This window comes from Bos mutus, chromosome X (genome assembly GCF_027580195.1).
Source record: "Bos mutus isolate GX-2022 chromosome X, NWIPB_WYAK_1.1, whole genome shotgun sequence".
Taxonomy (NCBI): Eukaryota; Metazoa; Chordata; class Mammalia; order Artiodactyla; family Bovidae; genus Bos; species Bos mutus.
The window spans coordinates 111,271,993-111,286,907 of NC_091646.1; the positions used below are offsets into that span (position 1 = coordinate 111,271,993).

The following is a 14,915-nucleotide window of genomic DNA, read 5'->3' on the forward strand; positions in this document are numbered from 1 at the left end:
TTTAGTGGATTTTAACAATGTTATTCCTAGAATACCTTTTAGACGTGAGGGACAGAGGAGCCTGACAGGCTACAGTCCTTGGGTCACAAAGAGTTGGGCACGAATGAAGCAACTTAGCACACATGCAATAAATGTCAGAAGACAATAGAGAGAAGGAGAAGAGGGCAACAGAGGATGAGATGGTTGGATGGCATCACCGATGCAATGGACATGAACTTGGGCAAACTCCAGGAGGTGATGAGGGACAGGGAGGAATCCTGGTGTTCTGCAGTCCATGGGGTTACAAAATGTTGGACACAACTGGGCGACTGAACAACAACAACAATGACTGTGAGAGCTGTACAAGAACTCTTACTGACAAGAGATACATCATGGAGCTTTTAGGCAACAAGTAGGAAAAAACGGCAGAGAAGGCAATGGCACCCCACTCCAGTACTCTTGCCTAGAAAATCCCATGGACAGAGGAACCTGGTAGGCTCCAGTCTATGGGGTCAATAAGAGTCAGGAACGACTAAGCGACTTCACTTTGACTTTTCACTTTCATGCATTGGAGAAGGAAATGGCAACCCACTCCAGTGTTCTTGCCTGGAGAATCCCAGGGACGGTGGAGCCTGACGGGCTGCCATCTATGGGGTCCCACAGAGTTGGACAGGACTGAAGCGACTTAGCAGCAGCAGCAGCAGGGAAAAATGGGGCTCTGGAGTCCTTTTTTAACTCCTTACATGACTCACAATGCAGCCTCAAAAGTCACTTTACCAATGTCTGGCATGGTTCCTTTCATATGAGATTGCAGCCAAGTGCACGATGTTCTAGAGCAAGGTTTAGCAAACTATTATAGCCCATGAGTCAAATTTAGCCCACCACCAATTTTTTTAAATAAAGTTTTATTGGAACACAAGCATGTCCATTCGTTTACACATTTCCTATAGCTTCTTTCACACTACAGTGGCAGAGTTGCACTGTTTTCATTTGAAAGAGAAATGGTCTCCAAAGCCTAAAATATTTACTATTTGATATTTTATAGAAAAAGCATGCCTATTCTGGAGATGTAAGAGATGTGGGTTCAATCACTGGGTCAGGAAGATTCCCCTGGAGTAGGAAATGGCAACCCACTCCAGTATTCTTGCCTGGGAAAGCCATGGACAGAGGAGCCTGGTGGGCTACAGTCCATGGGGTTGCAAAGAGATGAACACAACTGAAGCGACATAGCACACACAGAACACACCTTGCTGACTTGACCAAGAGAATTAATAGCTGACAGGAGAAGAGTGGGGAAGTATATACCTCAGGGTGACAAAAACCATCCTGGAAATGGCATGGAGACGGCTTTCTGAGTCAGTCAATAGCTAGCTCCAGGCAAGTTTCCCTCTTTCCTAGGCCGTTACTGAGAAATGCATGATAAATTATTTTTAAAAAACCTCAAGGGGAGACGTTTGGAGATGAAGACTGAAGGCTAATTAGTTCTGAACAGATGTAGCTTTTTGAGCAACATGAATGATCAAGGAGTCCTTGTTTATCCTCTCATCCTCGTGTGATCACCCTGTACTGGCCAGGCATCCCCTTAAACTCAAGGTGATGACACATAAGGCATGGGAAAAATAGGGGCACCCAGAATTCACTTTCCTCTTGGTTCCCCTTGCTTGCTTGCAAGTGTGCTCCATTGTGTTCGACTCTTTGTGACCCCATGGACTGTAGCCCAGTAGGCTCTTCTGTTTATGGAATTTTCCAGGCAAGAATACTGGAGTAGGTTGCCATTTCCTACTTCAGGAGATCTTCCTGATCCAGAGATCGAACCCATGTCTCTTGTGTCTCCGGCATTGGCAGGCGGATTCTTGACCACTGAGCCGCCTGTTGGTTCTCCTTATGCATCAGCAAGCCAAAGGAAGGGAGATTTGGTGGCGTGTACTCATGTCAAGAAGTAAAACAAAAATCACTGAGTTCATTTTGTGCATTTCTACTCTCTGTTCAGAATGAAATATGTGTACATGTGAAACAGCAGTTCCTCATATGAGTTACCTACTCTGCTATTTGCATCTAAAACTCACACTGCATAATATATAAATGATTGGGAACACTCATGCTAATGATTAAAAAATTTTGTTTTTGGCTAGTTCCAATGGCATTCAATAGAAAATCAAAGACATGTTGACAGAGACACATAGGAAAAATGGAAAACCTTTACATTTATGAGCACGGTCATCCTGCTGTTTGAACAAGGGGCGTGTTTTCATTTTGGAATGGGCACCAAAAATGAAGTAGCTGGCCCTGCATCTTTAGCTGTGTCCTTTAATATCGGATGGGCTTCCCTTGTGGCTCAGCTGGTTAAGAATCCACTTGCAATGTGGGAGACATGGGCTCGATCCTGGGTTGGGAAGATCCCCCAGAGAAGGGAAAGGCTACCCACTCCAGTATCCTAGCCTGGAGAATTCCATGGAAAGCATAGTCCATGGGGTCGCAAAGAGTCGGACACGACTGAGAGGCTTTCACTTCACTTTAATATTGGACAGATCTGAGAGTCTCTCCCAGCCTTCTTCGGTGAACTGCTGTCACCAAACCTGTGCTCCAGCAGTGGGTGAGTGGCGCACCCTGGGGCACAGAGATGGGACACCACTGCTCTTGACTCAGGCTGATCTGAGTGTCCACTAAAAAGCATTGCCATCTCTCAGCCTTGCAACTAAGAGACTCTTCCCTAGAAGGTGGCTACTAATAAGACGGTTTTACTCGGGTTTTGAGAGGAAATAGAGGTCAGGGCCTGGTGGGGAACAGTTGTCTCCTGCCCCCTGGTGGGCCCCAGGAAGGCAATTCTGTGCCTCCTCCTAGGTGGCAGTGCAGACAGTGATGAAAAACACCTGCCACCACAGGTGATTCCTTGTTCTCTTCAGTTTAGCCAATTTCCTTGGCTAAATAGCCACATCCCCTACTTGCCATTCTGGACAGGCCAGAGTTTCCTGCCTGGGTCCCAGCCCTAGGTGATGAGATCAAAATTGCTCTCTGCAAGGGCTGGCTCAGTCCAGAAAGTAGGGACACAAAGGCCACTCAGGAAGCAAGGGGTGGTAGGCAGCCCCAAGCTACTATTTCAATTACAGGCTGTGATGGAAACCTGGCCACCCAGGTGCTTGTCCTTTGCACAGGCTGCCTGTCCCTGGGATTCCAAATGGGCTCTGTGACCCACCTCATGTACATCCCCAGGGGCTACATAACAGCTCAGGAGAAGAGAGAGCCCACTCTGTCCAGCAGCCAGCCGGCTGTCGACAGCTCTTCCCAAATGTGCATGTCCCAACTCGGCCGGGATCAAGTAGCCCAAGGGACTTTGAATAATTACATTCCCTTCAGATACCTTGGCCTGCTGGTATCAAATAAGCAAATGCATTAGGGACGTGTCCTAGATGACGGCCAGATTAAGTCCACCAGCAAAGTTACAAAAACTAAACGTGTAGGGAAAATGAAATAACCTCCAATAAAGGAGAAGTCTGCCGAGCACAGTTTGCTGTGCCATATGCTAAGGTAGAACTGGAATGATGGTGTCATTTCAGAGCCTTCCTGTTAAAAGCCTTCCATCAGCTCTGCAAACTTACCTTCCAGCTGGGAGCTGTGATTATTAACTCAGTGGAGAGGTGCTTTGTCAGATTCGAAAGAAAACAAATCTGCTCCAATGAAGGGAATAAACAGCCCCGAATGTTCAGCCTGGGAAGCTTTCGCGTTGACATGACATAATTACCTTTCATTTCGTGTAATGATCCTATCACGTTTACTTTGTTCCTCCACTTCCAAAATTATAATATACCTCCCTCCCCTTGAGTGGATGCTCGGAATCCTAAGGAACTCATTTACCTAAATGGCATTTGCTCTTGCAATGAGGCAATTATTTACATTTTATGCAGAATTCATTGTGTGTACTTGGAAGCGAAACATTTTATTTAAGAATTCTTCACCAAAAACACAAAAATGAGGCAAACTGCCTCTACTCTAGGCTCTTAATTTAAAACCACACAAAATGACAGAGCAACCCACCTCAAATAGATCTCTCCTATTTCTTTTATTGGCACAACTGTTAATTTCTAAAAAGACATTCTGCCTTTTATTGCCAGAAACAAAGAGTAACAATTTGAGCAATCTCTCAGATTCAGTTGTCCTCTGTTGAGTGTGTTTTTAAAATGTAAGTTTAATAAAGTAAGAAACTGAAATCTGCTTCAAATATGAAATTGATCAAGGGGTTGAGGGGTGCAACCAAAATATACACACAGAACTTTATAACTTAACTCTTCTTGACTTATTTTTATTCTTTAAATTTTAGAGAAGGAAAAGTTCAAGGGCATTCATCACATAACAAAAGATTATTGGATTCCTCCACAGAATAACTCTAAGACTCTCTTATGAAATCTTGGGGTAAAAATGTAAAAAAAAAAAAATACAAAGACTAGCCCTAGAATTATCAAAAGTATTTGAAAATAATCAATTGCTTCTTCCCTTTTGGGGACACTTGAAGTAGACCAGATAAAGACTGGAGGGAATACTCAGAGGCTCCCACTTTAGGATGATGAAAGGTTTTGATGCTGGGAAAAGATTGAAGGCAGGAGGAGATGGGGGATGAGACAGAGGATGAGATGGTTCGATGGCATCACCAACTCAATGGACATGAGTTTGAGCAAGCTCTGGGAGATGGTGAAGGACAGGGAAGCCAAGGGTGCTGCAGTCCATGGGATCGCAAAGAGCTGGACACGACTGAGAAACTGAACAAGGCTTTGTCATTTGTAATTTTCAAGATAACAGAATTCTGTCATGTTGACTTAACTGTCTTATGGTTAATAAAAAACAGGGATGGGGCACAAAAAGTACTTGTATTTCTTCAGATAATTCTTTTCTGGAGACAGAGGAGCCAAAAACACATTTCTCATTGACCACTAAATTGACTGGCAGATAGCAATGGCTATATAACTCCCAAGTTGGGCCAAAGCCATACTGGAAAACAAAGTGGAAGTTTCCACATCTCATTACTAGTATCCAATATTCAGGTTTCAGAATTGAATTCCTCTGCATTAAGAAGATAGTGACTTGGTTTAATTACCCCCCATGAGAATTGCTGGTTCAATAATGGAACACTGTGTCTTGTCCAATATGCACACAGGGTTACATTTGCAAACTTATGGGGGAAAGTGGCCAGAAAACCAGTAGGTCAAAAAAGAAGAGAAAAAAAGAAAAAGCCTCTTGAGTTTAGAACTTGAAAAATGAGGGCGTGTGGTTTGGAAATGAACCTCCAGTCTGGTCTCCTACTGCCCAGCCCCTCATCCCTTTCCCCAGACTCCAGTGTGGCTCATCTAATCTATTTTGGTGGCAAATGTTTTAATATTTATTTTGCTCATGCTTAAATTTTTTCTTCAGCCTCCAAAAACAAATTTACAAAGCATTTATTTTTGCATTATCTCTACCCACCTCTACAGTTAAATAAGCATATATTGCTTCATTTAATTAAAAAATGCAAAATAAGGAACTCACATTGCTCCCTCATTTTTGATATGAAACATATTATGTGTCTCTCCTCATGCGAAGAGTTGACTCATTGGAAAAGACTCTGATGCTGGAGGGATTGAGGGCAGGAGGAGAAGGGGACGACAGAGGATGAGATGGCTGGATGGCATCACTGACTCGATGGACGTGAGTCTGAGTGAACTCCGGGAGTTGGTGATGGACAGGGAGGCCTGGCGTGCTGCGATTCATGGGGTCGCAAAGAGTCGGACACGACTGAGAGACTGAACTGAACTGAACTGAAAGGGCTTAAAAGAGATACTACCTGGTTGAGAATAATGGTTGGCCTCTCTGTTAGTGTGAGACCCATGGCAATGGCCTGCATCTTCACCCCCGGCTCCAAAAGACAGATCGTTTCCTTCTTGGGCCTTCCCCTGTATCTAAAGCATATTCTATTGTTTCATAGATCACTTCCACCACATTTTAAGAGCTTGGAAGGAAAGAATACACCTTGCTTATTTTAACATCTTCATCATTTGCATGTGTGTGTACTAAGTCACTTCAGTGGTATCTGACTCTTTGTAACCCCATGGACCATAGGCCTCCAGGCTCCTCTGTCCGTGGGATTCTCCAGAGAAGAATACTAAAGTGGGTTGCCATGCCCTTCTGCAGGGGATTTTCTCGACCCAGGGAATGAGTCGGACTCTCTTATGTCTCCTGTGTTGGCAGGTGGCTTCTTGACCACTAGCGCCACATGGGAAGCCCCATCTTCACCACTTAGCTGGTGCTCAATATACGTTGCGGGGGACACATGTTAGGTGTAACCAAGGAGTGCTTGTACACATGAGCAGATAATCAGGCTGCCCAGGCAATTTCTAAGGATGCTGAGTAGGGAGGGTATGGCAGAGTACATTGGTGGGGCTGGGGAATCCTAGGGGTATTGACCAAAGCTTAGTATGGATGAAAAGTCAAAAGTACCAAGGCTTTGGAGTCTTGACAATGTGGTGCAAACACTGTTCTGATTAGCCATAGGAGGTGGAGACCCCAATTCCCGTGAACCTCAGCTTCTTCTGCAAGAAGGAGATTCCTCTGTGTGCTTTAACTATTTCACAGGACAGTTGTCAAGATGAAATGCAATCCTACATCTTCCAAGAATTTTCTAAACTTTGGTAGTTTGATATATAGTTACCTTATATTATCCAAATCAGAACACTCTGAGAACAAAAGGAGATGCCATCAGAAATTATGCCAGAAGAATACCCATAAATCAAGAACCTCCTGGGCAAACCTGGGTGCACAGTCACTGGTCTATGTCTATCCATCTCGATCTATAGTCTATATCCACTGACATCTATATCTACAACTCTCTTTGTATATCTATAGCCATTTATATCTGTATCAATGTCTACATGATTATCTATAATCCTTAACTATATCCATATCTATTTCTCTATTTATATCTATAGCAATATGTATATCCAGCTTCATTTATAATTTATGGATGTTATTATTATAAGAAACATCTCAGAGTACCTTACTTTCCCTAGTTTGTCCTAATTTCTCTGCCCGCCCATTGTTCCCTCTCTTAGCCATTTCTCACCAGGATGCATCCTTTCAAGACTCTTCTCTTGGTAGTTTCTCTCTTCCGATCTGCTTCTCTCCCTTCCCCTGTTCTGCTGTCTCTCTTAATTGTTAATAATGAGAAACTGAGAAATTTTTTTCCCATCTGTCATGTTTCTTACACAATGTTCTTCGTACCTCAAAAAAATTATTTCTCTAAGCATATCAACAAAACTTGTCCTTTTCAATCTTCTTGTAGTGTTGGTGGGAATGTAAATTGTGTAGCCACTATGTGGAACAGTATGGAGGTTCCTAAAAAAAACTAAAAATAGAGCTAACATATGACCCAGCAATCCCGCTAGTGGGCATATACCCAGAGAAAACCATAATTCAAAAAGGCACATGTACCCTCAATGTTGGGCTTCCCTGGTGGCTCAGAGATTAAAGCATCTGCCTGCAATGTGGGAAACCTGCGTTCTATCCCTGGGTTGGGAAGATCCCCTGGAGAAGGAAATGGCAATCCGCTCCAGTATTCTTGCCTGGAAAATCCCTTGGACAGAGGAGCCTGGTGGGCTATGCTCCACAGGGTAGCAAAGAGTCAGACATGACTGAGCAACTTTACTTTACCCTCAATGTTCATAGCAGTGCTATTTTTCATAGTCAGGACATGGAAGGAACCTAAATGTCCACCAAGAGATGAATGGAAAAGGACGTGGTACATATATATACCATGGGATATTACTCAGCCATAAAAAGGAATGAAATTGGGCCGTTTGTAGTGACATGGACTGTCACACAGAATGAAGTAAGTCAGAAAGAGAAATACAAATATCATATATTAACACATATATAAGGAATCTACAAGAATGGTATAGATAATCTTATTTGCAAAGCAGAAATAGTGACACAGACGTAGAGAACAAACATATAAACACCAAAGGGGAAAGACGTCTTTAACCCCATGGAATAGTAACTCTTTATAGAAAACATGCTACCCAGCCCTACTGTAAATAATTGAGGATAGAAGAGGAAAGATGAAATTTGAACACATCTTAAACTACTCTGAGCCATATTCTGAAATATTTGTAACAATAGAATTGTCTCAATTATCTCAATAGAATTAACAATAGCATTAACTCTAAGAACAGTGAACCCTGGTTCCTCCCATAGCTCTGTCCATCACTTAGAAGTTGTTGTATCTCCATCAAAAACAATTGTCTGATGTGAGTTATCATCTAGATCTCAAGACAAGATAAGAAAAAAGACATTTCTCTTTCAAAGAGAAAATGTAACAGAGTTGAAAAGTAAATGCAAAGGTGCTAATTACTAATAATAGATTAGTTTTTCAAATTGTTCTTTTAACTTCTAAAACTAATGAGTAGAGAAACACTTTGTAATCTCTTTGTAACGGACATCACTTACTTGGTAAGAGAAAAACTCAGAATGATTCTGATTATTTATAAAACTCATACTATAAAACTCATCAGTGCAAAGAAACAACAAAGACTTTCAAAAGAAATACCATTTTTGACATCTTTAAACAGTATCTTTGAGAAGACTGTGGAAATTTACTCTTCAAGGAAGAAGCTCTGTGGATTTAGATAAGTGATACCGGTGACTTTGGTTTTAAAACTTGTCGTTTAGTAATCAGTGCAGGCTTCTCTAATAAGTTGCTGATCTGCTCCTTCATGTTTCAACAGCTGGCATTAGGCCAGTGTAAATGTTAAATTGACACCTGGGCTAGCCCTTAAAAATGTCAATGACATTGATGGAAATGCATATCTGTAGATCTAGTTGGGGTTCCTAGAATCTCCAACCAATGGGCAATCGTTTGGGTTTGTATCTATTGATCAACTGGCCTCTAATGTACAGGAGTCTCAATCCAACCACAAAGGAAAATCCATTTTAATTAGGAAAGCATGAGTTGTACCATCACAAAATTCATAACCCATGTGTTTTTAAAATTACATTTCTTTGGCAGAAATTTTTATTGTTTTGAGTCAATGCATCTAGGCCACCTCAACTGTGCCAATTACATAAATTCATATCCATGTTATGAAATAGATGGCATAATATAATACCAAAAAATATCATATTTCTATCATTATGAGGGACACAGGCAAACTGTTGAAATTAGCAAACAACAACATAGAGTGTAAAAAATTCCTGGCCTATCTTCGTATCTTCAAGATTCCTGACAGATTCCTTCCCCATCCTATTTAGGAAGGACCCAGGAAGCCAGCCCCACAGTCACAAACTGAACTCTAAAGAGAAGTCCTCTTCCCTTTGCAGAGACTAGGAAACCACTGACAACACCCACAGGAGTTTTTCCGAAGCTACTCGCCAGCAGTCTTAATTTAAATGTGCTGGACTGTCCAGAAGAGCAGATACTCAATAGCAGTCTTGGCAGATGTTTCCATTTTTATAAAAATGATCCCCTATCTCACATGGATCCTATATTTGCTAATCAGTCCATAGTCCACCGGGCTGAAACAAACAATGAAGCCTGTGGTATTGAAACATTTTTTCCCCTTGGCCTACAACCTCTGTTCACTTCTATTAGGCTAGGGCTAAATATGCTTTGTGATTTCAAATCTTGTTCACTAATTTCTCATAATTAAGAATATTTCACTTAGATTGGAGAAGAAAACAGAGTGGCCTCTTGCTGTTATTAGAGGTGCAATATAAGCAACTTTTTTCACACAACTGCAAAAAACCAGAGCATTATACCCTCTGTGAAAAACAGTTTGGTTATTCTTGAAAAAAATGAACATCTAACTATCATATAATCCAGCAATTCCACTCCCAGGTATATACCCAAAAGAATTAGAAGCAGAGACTCAAACAGATACTTGTGCACTAATGCTCTTATGTGCATGCTACATCTCTTAGTAGTGACCGACTCTTTGCAACCCTATGGACTGTAGCGCACCAGGCTCCTCTTGTCTATGGGATTCTCCAGGCAAGAATACTGGAGTGGGTTGCCATGCTTTCCTCCAGGTACTAATGTTCACAGTAGCATTATTCATAAGAGCAAAATGATGGAAACAGCTCAAATGATTGCAGACAAATAAATGGATAAACAAATGGGATCTATCCATACAATTAAATATTGGGTGGGGCAAACACTTCATTTGGATTTTTCAGTAAGATCTTACAGAGAAACCCAAACTGCTAGCCAACCCAATATTACTTGGTCTTAAAGGAATGAAATTCTTAGACATTCTACAACATGAATGAACCTTGAGAACATTATGCACAGTAAAATAAGCCAGATAAAAAAAGTACATTGTATGAGTTCATTTATGTAAGATAACAGGTATTGGGGGGGAATAGGGAATTACTGTTTAATGTGGACAGAAGTTTCTGTTGGGGACGATGAAAAAGATCTGGAAAATGAAAGTGGTGATAGTTGCAAATAGTGTGAATATAGTTCATGTCCTTGAATTGTATGCCTAGAGGCAGTTACGATGGTAAATAAAATTTGCCATTATGTTATATGTAACATAGCCATTATATATATAACATAAATTAAATAACCTGTATGTAATATATATTTTAGCACAATTGAAAAAGAAAAGTGCCACAAAATATCCAAAACCTTAACTAATGTTAGTGGGAGAAAGTTATAGGACAACCCATAATGCATGTAATCCTCTCTGATGATTTTTCTAGTTAGAGAAGAACCAGGAACATTTCTGTCTTAACCGTTTCAAGAAGGCTTTCCAAATGACATTCCTCCATGTCAAACTTTATTCACTCATCTCAGACAATGAATACAACTGGCCTGAGATTCAATAACATACATTTTTGCTCTGGCCCAGGAGGACCTGCAACCCTGGGTATTGTCAGCCTAAAATGGCACGAGCCTAAGAACAAAGCAAACTCATGTCACCAGATATGGAAGGCCCAGGCAATCAGTTGATTGAGTCATGGCCTCCAAGTGCCCAGGAGTCCACAATTTAAGAATGCTAATTCTACCGAGTCAAGGGTCGAAACAGAAATGTCCCAAAAGGCAAAGTTGGCACCGTTCATGAGTGTTGTGTTCAACTTACTTGATGAAGCAGTCTCGGCCATCCCGGTTTGCCGTCATCTCCCATCCATAGGGTGGTACCTGGTTCAAGCCCCAGGTTCCCGAGGGAGGTGGCCAGCCTGAAGACTTCGTCCTGTGGCTGGAGGAAAAAAAAAAGTCATTACACCAGACTCCTGGAAATTTCTTCTCTGACAAATTCCAGAAGGGGCACAGGACTTGCTCCTCACAACTGCGGGCTGTATACTCAGGTGAGTACATGAACGATTAGGACGTTTTTAGGTCATGTACTGGGCTCACAATCTGTCTTTACAGTGTCTCGTTAGCTTTTCAAAGCGGCCTTACGTATACACATCTTATTTTACAAGATGGGGAAATGATGAATAGCTCACAAAGATTAAACAACCGTCCTGAAGACACACAAGCCAATTTTGAATGTTCACACTTTCTATGACACTAGGCACTCCTGGGACCAGATATTAGGACAGATTGGCAAACAAACAGCTATCACAACACAATATAAATGCACACATGAAAATAAATTCCTATTTTTATACATCTGAAATAAATAACTCCAAGCCTCAGTTTTCTGAACTCTGACTAAACTACAAAATTTCCACTTACAACTACACTCCAGTCAAAATGAGTCAGAAAACCTTAGACAAACTCTCCATTTATGTTGCAGTGAAAATACACATATTAGCTTTTACATTTTCTAGTTCACACCCTAAATGTGACTCAACAGCAAAATGAAAGCGTAGGTTAAAGAAAATTTTCTAGAAGCCTGTCTTTCCAAGAGCAAGAGGAACAAGGAAGTGACTCCATATCACAAGCAGCTGTGATGAGCAGCGTTGCTCGGTGACAACTGCTAACTAGAGGCCTAGGGTCCAGTTTCTGAGGCATCACTGAATCCTGGCCAGTGCTGTTCTGCCCGGGACCTGCCGGAATTCCATTGTTCTCTCAGGAACATGGGAGACTCCTTTAGAGCCCAACCATGGGAAGGAAATACACGATGTCATTTTAGGATGTCAACCAACATCCTTCACCATTTGTCCTGTCTCTAGGTGATATTTCTCACTCTAGATGGGCTGCTAGGTCTTCTAGGTGGTTCCAAATTGTAGATGGGAACAAAGTACGTATGTGTGTGTTAGAGGTTGGGTAAGAACACCTCCAGAGTCTCACAGTTAGTGTCTCAATAGTGAACCTGGAGCCCTTCATAATTAGAAAGAATCGTCCCCTCCCCCTGCACCATGTGTAACATGCACGACTTGTCCAGCCATCTATGGCGGGCCTCCCACAGTAATATCCAAATCAGAGGTGTCAACCTGCCTGTAAGCAGGGGACAATTTTCATAGGATGCAGGGTAACTCAGCTCCACCCCTACTCCCACCCCATCCACACATTTGACCCTGACCCAATGCTTCTCCCCAAGGGAAACCAGCCCATTTCCTGAAAGGTTTCTGAAGAGGAACTAGCTTGCAGAATTTTAACCACCTCCATTGCCTTTCTTTAACTTCCTTTTCAGTTTTCCCACATCCTCCATAAAGTGTGGGGAGCAAAAGAGTTCACAAATTTAACACAGATCCCACCATAGGGCTAATTCCCACCTGGGGACTATTACAAGAACAGACATGCCAAGTTTCTGTCCTTCTCTGCACACAATCCAGCAGGGACAATATCCTCTGGTGGTTTTTGAACAGTGAACTGCTTGTCTGCAGTGAGAACTCATGGAGTCCCTACTCCCCTCCCCCCCCACCCCCCACCCCCACCAGACGAGGTGCTAAAAAAAGTCCACCAATTTCTCCAGAGCACCAGAGGTCTTATTTGGAACAAGCCCTTCAAGGTATGAACAGAGTATATTCTGTTAAAACCTTTTGCAAAAGTACAATAGGAGGCGACACATGGAACATTCTTTTAAGTGAAAGGAGAGAATGCAACAATTTATTCTGGATTACTAAACGACAGTTTGTATCAGAATCTTTATCTTTCCCAGAGGAAGAGAACTTATTAAAAAACAAAAACTGTTTTTTTTTTTTCTCTCATTCTGTTTTTCCTGCAAACTCTAAATTACTAACAAAAATACACTGGCTTCCTAATATAATTTACATGTAAAATACAGGATTATAGTAATAAGCTAGAAGGAGACTGAATTTTATTATAAATAACATTCTGTCAAATAAGGCATGTTCAGGAAGTAGTAAAAAACAAGAGTTCAGCTGCTGCTGTTGGCTGGAAAAAGCCACTCAGTGAGTTAATTCAGGGCAAGGGACATCAAGTGATATAAAACAAATAACTGAATAATTAGTATCAGAAATAACCACACGTTAGTTTGTGATTGTGTTGACATAAAATGCATGGGTCAGAAGGACACTTGTAGAACTTAGCCAACTAAAAGTGCCAGCACGAACTAAAAAATAATCCCTTTTCAAATCTAACCACACATCCTTAAGAAGCACCAAGGACAAAGGTCAAATTCTGGAGGGGTTTGGCTCCTGGGTCTGTGCAGTGTGGGAGCTAGAAGTTCACCGCGATATACAACTTGGAAGCAAACAGTTACACTCTGCTGGGAAGATGCTCCGGGGACCTCCTTTCCTGGCTCCCATCCCTGTGGCTGCACCAAACCCTCTACCACTGCCAGATGCTGCCCACCTCGGAGCTGCTGGCAGACACTCTTTTCCACCAGGAGGGCAAAGAGCTGGCCCCCTGGAGAGCAGAGGCAGGGCCAGCGCACATAAAAGTAGAGTCCACTGGCTGCTTTGCTTTAGAGCCTCCTTGGAAGCAGACATTATCCCCAGGGTGGACCGGGAGCTGCTATGAAGCAGCGATCCTGTGCAGAACTCCTCGCTTCTGGGAGGAACGCTGCCCTTGTGTCTGGTGTGAGATGCATGCCCTTCATTTCCCACCCCATTTCAGAAAGAGTCCACTCTGAGTTCCTAGGCATCCTTCCCAGGGGCTAAGGTATCTTACAGTATCTGTTCTCTGAATGAGGCCTTACTTTTCTGATGCAAAGACCTAATAGCTTCAAAGGTTCTCTTGACTCCCTCTATGGGGTCTAACTGTGCTGTAAGAAGGAACCATGTGGTTCTGCTCAGCTGCTGGCATGAAGGTAGGCTCCATCAGGCTTATTTGCAAGTACTCCTCCAGCCAGATTTACTGACTTAAAAACACAGGGCACCCAGTTAAATGTGAATTTCACACAAACATCAATTTTTTAGCATCAGTGGATCTCACATAATATTTGAAGTATATTTAACTAAAAAGTTACATTCATCATTTATCTGAAGTTCAGATTTAACTGGGTATCCTATATTTTATCTGCAAACCCTACTCCAGCCCTTCAAATCAATGAACACCCAGATTCTCTGAGAATATCAAAGAGGTTAAAATATGATGGTCAAGAATCTTTCTGATTGGACTTGACCTTAGCGGCAGGACTGAATACTGAATAGACTCTAAAAATTATGATTCAGCAGGTCTGAATTGCAAACAGGAATCCATGAGTGAATGTTGAAACTAGTTCCAATGATTCTTATCTTCGGGTAGAGTTGCTAGTGCTAAGTGCTAAGTTGCTTCAGTCATGTCCCACTGTTTGTGACCTTATGGACCATAGCCTGCCAGGCTCCTCTGTCCAAGGCATTCTCCAGGCAAGAATACTGGAGTGCGATGCCATTTCCTCCTCCAGGAGATCTTCCCAACCCAGGGATTGAACCCACGTCTCTGGTGCCTCCTGCATTGGCAGGTGGGTTCTTTACCACTAGCACCAAACAAAATAAGCTGAAGCTCTAATATTTTGGCCACCTAATGAGAACAGCTGATTCACTGAGAAAGACCCTGATGTCAGGAAAGATTGAAGGCACAAGGA

At 42.2% G+C, this 14,915-nt stretch overlaps 1 protein-coding gene across 1 annotated transcript in view; it reads right to left on the minus strand.

Annotated features, from left to right (window-relative positions):
• FRMPD4 (FERM and PDZ domain containing 4) overlaps positions 1 to 14,915 on the minus strand; it is a 353,354-nt gene that overhangs the window by 181,509 nt on the left and 156,930 nt on the right. Inside the window, exon 2 of the mRNA XM_070365407.1 lies at positions 11,079 to 11,195. Within this exon, the coding sequence (XP_070221508.1) occupies positions 11,079 to 11,195 (117 nt within the window). The remainder of the gene's footprint in view (positions 1 to 11,078; positions 11,196 to 14,915) is intronic.